Source organism: Antrostomus carolinensis, unplaced genomic scaffold (assembly GCF_000700745.2).
Source record: "Antrostomus carolinensis isolate BGI_N321 unplaced genomic scaffold, ASM70074v2 scaffold21433, whole genome shotgun sequence".
Classification (NCBI taxonomy): Eukaryota; Metazoa; Chordata; class Aves; order Caprimulgiformes; family Caprimulgidae; genus Antrostomus; species Antrostomus carolinensis.
In genome coordinates this window covers 1-6239 of record NW_010304728.1, presented here as the reverse complement: position 1 = coordinate 6239, position 6239 = coordinate 1, and the positions used below count along the sequence as shown (strand labels likewise).

The 6239-nt window shown below is 47.6% G+C and overlaps 1 protein-coding gene across 1 annotated transcript; it reads right to left on the bottom strand.

The window, feature by feature from the left end:
* Positions 1–427: 427 nt before the first annotated feature.
* Positions 428–5303, bottom strand: FKBP6 (FKBP prolyl isomerase family member 6 (inactive); the record flags this gene model as incomplete). The annotated part of the gene is made up of 4 exons (XM_010164555.1): positions 428–506; positions 3504–3613; positions 3941–4135; positions 5184–5303. Coding segments are annotated over 4 exons (504 nt in total), but the record flags the coding sequence as incomplete, so codon positions are not given.
* Between the last annotated feature and the right edge of the window lie 936 nt (positions 5304–6239).

Below are 6239 nucleotides of genomic sequence, written 5' to 3'. Positions count from 1 at the left end.
AGAGAGGAGCACTGGAAGGGAGGAGGAAATCCAATTCTTAAGTTTGACAGGAACAATTTTTTTTTTTGTTTCTTTTAATTGGCAGAGAAACAAGAGTACACAGCTACTTCTCCCCCTGGCTCTGACAAAGAGTAACTGGGATGAGCAGCACAGGAAACAGCAAAACCAAACTTAAGAGCTGCCAGTTTCAGGTTCCTGTCCCATGCCAGCTTACCCTGCAGGAAAGGTTCCCCAAGCTGACGATGTAGGAGTGCTTCACCCCACCATCCTGTTCCTTCCCCTCCACACACTCCCATTCCTTACATTTTGCTTCCAAAATCCTCCCACACAGAAGAGAAGCAGGTTCCCCACCTGAAAACAGTTCAGACACAACAGAGGTTTTGGGAGACCTCAGCCTTTTTTACAACTTGATTACCTTCATTTTTGCTCAGCCAGAAGAAGAGTTGAGAGAGGCAAACATTTTGCAGCACATTTCTTTCTCCTTTTCCAGGTAGTCCTTGCAGCATCTGCAAAGTAGAGCAGAGCATGGCATCACGTGTTGTGGACTGCCTGTCCAACTGTCAGAGCCACAACCAGAAAACATGTATTATTTTTTCTATAAATAAATTGGCCTCACGTAAGAGCGTGCTGGTAGCACAGCCGCAGCTCCTCCAAGCCCTTCCATCTGCCATGTCAGGGAAGTAGAGCGGGAAACATTGTGCCTCATCCCCAGACCTCGGGCCTCTGCTTTCCTGGTGACTATTAGCAAGTACAAAATTTGACTTTTGGTAGAAAGCCAGATGCTTTCTACACCAGTTTAGCAAGCATGTGACAATGCAGAGGAACCCCCGCCTGTGTTCTGTGGTCTAGTTTTGTGTCTCCTCATCTGTGCCACTCCTTGTGGAAGTTCCTTCAGCAACTACCAGGAGACATTGTCCATGTGCCCTACTCCAGGATATCTAGCATTGACCCTGAATCTAGGCAGATTCCTGAATAGAAGACAGCAGGACATCACACTAAGGGGATGACAGGGCAGATGCTTCCTCTTCCACTCTCACTTCCCTGTCAGCATCACATTAGCATGGCAAGACTGCTCCATTTTAAAAGTTGCTTCTCCAAGCACAGCATCCTCTGCACCCTGTGCTCTCACCTTACCAGCAATGAGGTCTCAGCAGTGAGGAATCCCTGAACCAGAGGGTGACTCAGTCTGGGCACCATCCCAGGGATCAATGGCTGCCCACATGGTCAGCTTTCCTGCATCTGCTACCATATAAGGTGAAAAGCAAAGGGTTTTGTTGTAACACACCAGAAACAGCACAAGTGTGATGAGGGTTAATGTTCTTGCAGCCCCCGTGTCCAGAACCTCAACATGTTTCTTTCAATTAAATCTCAGCACAGCAAATCTCTTCTGTTAAGCCGCAGACAGATGTTGCCACAACTGTCCACACTGAGTAGATCAGAGATGCCCAGCTAGACTGTGGAGGGCATGTTCACATGCCTACCACAGCAGGAAATCCAAGAGCCCCTCATTTGGCGGTGCAGATTCATGCCAGGTATCAGAACAACCCCATTTTGTTCTGGATTTGATGCAGTGCAAGCCTTCCAATAGAACTGCCAAATCCAGCAGCAGAATTTGCACCAACAAGACAACTACAGCCGGTACCAGACACATGTTCCACAAAACCCTCGCCCTGGAGTCTGTCTGTTTTTTTCCAGTGAAGTGAACAATGCCAAGAACCCACTTCAGCTGTTAAACACATGCTTCTCAAAATTTTGTTTTAGACAGCAAAAGGTAGTTGTTGATTAACACACAATATTCCTTTTTGTAAAGTGTAAAGGTAGTCAGTAAGGAAGTGAAAAGCCTCTAAGAACAAGATTTTGATGCATATTCCATTTCCGAAGTATTTGCCAGATCACATTACGAGTTTTCTCATGCAAAGCAGTTTGGCAACAACAGGATCTAGACTGAGGTGTGTCATCATTAACAACATCCGATAATGTTGTCTTCATCATTTTATACTAAATCCACTCTTTGTCATAGTAAAAAAAAAATACACCAATTTTAACTAATGCTGAGGCAGAAACTCTGAAACAACAGCGGTTTAACGTGTACTCAGCCTACTGACACACGGGTTAGTTGTGTGTGCTCTTCTCCAGAGTCAGAGCCGACAACGCCTGCCCACTGCTTCCCTGAAGGCAGAATGCCTCTTTGCTTCCTGGCAGCACAACCTCAACATTATTAGCAAGATTTTTCTTCTACCTGTCAATGTATTTCGAACAAGTCTAAGGGAACACGTGAGGTTTCTAGAATGAGGACTTCCAGCACTCTACCATGGCTCTGTGACACTACTCCATACTAAGTCTCCAGGAGCAGCTAAGCCAGCCAGCCGGATTTATTTTCTAACACGCTCACCCAGCATTTTGGTAGCTGCACACCCAGAGGTAGATCAGGGTGAAGGGAAAGTAGCTTATTTCAGATTTCCAGACCAGCAGCTAATACGGCCTTCATGTTCTTTGTACTTCAGAAGTAACAGAACGAGGTGAAGACTTGTGTGTTGTCACAGACCATTAAAGATGATGTGGATCTACAGCAGACTGATGTGCAAGGACAGTCCCCTAACAAAACATGACCTGGTAAAGGCACTCAGCCTCAAGTCTGGCTTTTCCAGCAGCACTAACTACTCTAAAAAGAGATGGTACTGCTCCCTACAAACCTTTTTGCAAATGCCTAGCGGGACACACAAGAGAAGAGGGCTCATATTTAAAGCCTGCTTCGTGATCTCTGAACCTGAAGACTGCAACGCCTTCTGCGTCCATGAAGAGTGCCAGAAATACAGCACACGCTTTTGGGAACCAGCTCATGCTTTTGCCAGTTTCAAAGGGAAGAAAAGAATGAAGGCAGACTAGTGTTAGTCATGTTTTGTTGGGGCTAGGGCATGACTATAGCTGGCAGGATTGTGCTGTACTCAGCCTGCCAGAGAAGGGAAAGTTTGCGTTCAGGATTGCTCACTCATTGCCTCCAAGACCGCAAGAAATTCATTTTTAACAAACATTAGTATTTGTGACATTGTACACTGAAGGACGTGCAGTGCAGAAGAGCTGCTGTAGTTAACCAACACACCCCAAAGAGAATGAAAATCATGCTTATTAATCCAAAGCATTATCAGCTTAATCACTAGCCTACTGCATTTCACTGGTCTGGAGGCATTTCAGCAGCCCATTGCCCTGCCTGACCCACCTACTCACACAGAGCGTAACACACATCCCCACAGAGAAACCATACAGAAAGAATGAGTGCTCTCAGCTTCTCTCCTGTCATCTGTCACTGCTGTGTCTGCAGAATGGTGGAATCAGCTGTCCCCACAGTAAGAAAAACCCTCTGCATTTTCTCAAGTCACTTACTAACCGAATAGTTTTGTGTTTTGTTTTGGTTTTTTTTAAAAACATTTTAAATATTTTTTGTTCCGTGTTCCAGCCTGCCCAAGCACTCTCTCTTTCACAGGGATGGAAAGGAGTTCCCTCACCTTGCCAGCTTTTTCACCTCGTTGTTAATATCGCGGTTAAACGGCTGTATATGCTGAGCTCTGACCAGGAACTCCCGGGCTTTCTTGTATTCCGACATGCAGAGACAAGCCTGCCATTGAAAGAAGACAGATGCGTCGCAAGATAAATACAGACTCACTGCCATTCCTCAAGACTCAGGCATGTGCAACCACAAACATTTCTGAGACGGACTCAGGTAACTCAGGAATCCCCCATTAGAAGATCTGTGGGACAGATTTACAGAGAGTCAGGTTTTCCAAAAGTCAGACACAGACAAACCACCTCGACTGCTGCAGCCGCTTAGGAGGCCTGGCTCAGAATTCCGTGGTTCTCCTCGGTTCACTTGAGGTTCTCTCCACAGTCAGTCAGGCTGGGGCATTCCTTGATGTGGCTACCAGAGGAATTTATTTTTGCCCACCTGGCCACACCTGAACAGCGCTTTGGCGTTTCTTTGGTCAATCTCCAAGGCCTTCTCCCCATATGCCAAAGCTTGGTCAGGACGTTCCAATTTCAGGTAAGTGAGTGAGAGATTCAGGAGCACCAGCAACTTGGAAGCATCAACCTGACACCGCTCTGCCTCACTGGAAGGGCTGCGACCAAGGATGGAGAACGCCTGAGCAGACATGGAAAAAGAACTGTTGCACAACAAATCTGTTATGGAAAGTGAGAACCAGCCAGCAACACTTGTGTTTATGTTTACCTAGGTCAGTTAAAAATAAAAATAATCAAAACTCTAAAATACTGCATGCCATTATCAGCATGAATAGCCAGCTCAGCCAGAAGGCTACAGGTTTAGGAACCTATCAAGGAACTTAAAAGCAGCAGAATAAAAGAAAATTAAACCCAGGACTCAGATGATAAGCAAAAAGATGGGAAAGAAAGCTTACAGAGAGAAAGGCAGTGTAAATTATTCAAGAAAAAGCAACTCTGAATGGAGGGAAGAAAAGTCTCACAAAACCTCACTACCTCTGAAACAAAGGCAGATGCACTCCAGTTTGTGAATAACTGAATATTTTCCTGCCTGGAGACACTGTGGAGTCTCCATCCTTGGAGATGTTCAAAACCTGAATGGACACAGTCCTGGGCAACCTCCTGCTGTGGTGGACCTTCCTGCAGCAGAGGTTGTACTAGACAACCTCCAGAGGTTCCCACCAACCTCAACTATTCTGTGATTCCCAACTGGAAGGCTAAAAAATAAAGCGCTCGGTGTGCCAGTGGTAGCTGTTTCCAGAGCAGAGGGGTTCTAGGTTCCTTCTCAAATCATCCCTCACCACCTGCTGCAACACCCAGCTGTGCTGCAGCAGAACAGCTCCCAGCACACGCTGACCCGAAAGGCTCCAGCTCAGCAGTCGGCCACGCAAACTGCTCAGGACTCACACAGCTGCTGAGATGTCTTCTTCTGCCTCAGCCAGAGCCCACAAGGAGCGAGCCTGAAGGAAAAGGGTTCTGCCTGCTTCTGCCAACCCTTCTCCTGCGTTTGCCACTGCTGCTCACACAAAAGCAGGTGGCTAAGACCTGTTCTTAAATAACAAACTATGCCTGGAAAATATAAACAAGTTATTTGATCTTTAAACTGTACTTGTTACGGTGAGCTAGCACTTCATAATCACTGCTTTCACAGCTTTTCACAATGGAAAACACATTTTTTTCCGCTGTCATACCCTTTTGTATCTGCCTTTGGCAGCCTCGAAGTGCTGCTTACGGTAGAAGTAGTTGCCAAACTCTTTCTCCATGTTTGCCACTTTCAACACCTTTTGCAGTGGAAACGTCTCCTGCTGCTCCTGTATAAAGAAACACCTGAATTTCAGCTCAAACAAAAGACAACAAGCGGAGAGCTCAGCCAGGACAGTCCTGCAATCCCCTTCTATTCACAGAGTAGGAGCCAGGCCATGGCCAAGGCCCCTGCAGTGACCAGTCAGGCCACCACCATGTGGCATTTCCCTCTGCCAGGCTGAAACCTGCCACTGTTCTTGTGCTGGTAACTCCCAGTGAAGAGCGCTACCAGCCAGGTCAGGAAGCTCACCAGGACCAGAAGTCCTTCAGCCCACCCAACGCTCTCACCTGCTGCCACAGAGCAGACAGCTCAGGCAGATGCTCTGGTTGGCACAAAAGGTGACGCTGATGGAAAGGCCCCATCGCTCTAATGGCTCCACATCACCCAGGGTGGCTGCGTCCAGCCAGCTCTGGGACCAGCCTGACACCCACAAGACATCAAGGAGACCAGCAAAACAAACAAACAAAAACCCACCAACTCTATTAAAAAAAGATGAAAACTGAGGGACAGGTTTTCTCCTGGGTCTGCAAGTTTGCACCAGCTCCCAGAGAGGAGTCAGTTAGCCAGAAAGGGCGGGCGACTGGCCAGAAGGAGAGTGAGCTCTCTTGCAACAAGTGTGGCTTGCTCGTGGGGCTGTGTGGGGAAGAGAGAGCCAGTGGGGCACGAGGAGGGCAAGGGAAGGGCACGGGGAGGGCCTCCCCACCAACCTCACTGACCCACAACCACAGCCCAAAGCCCTCTGCATGAAAAGGGGGAATGAACAATAACACCGTAACTCGCCAGGGAGGAAAGGGAACGGTGAAGGAGCACTTGGGAGAGCAGCCAAGAAGCAGAGACAAAGGATGGGGGGCTGGGGGGATACTTGGACTCTGGAGCCTGAACAGGATTTTTACAGTCAGCTCATCACTGTTCCTTCAGAGAAATTCCTGGAAGCTGGTGCCCT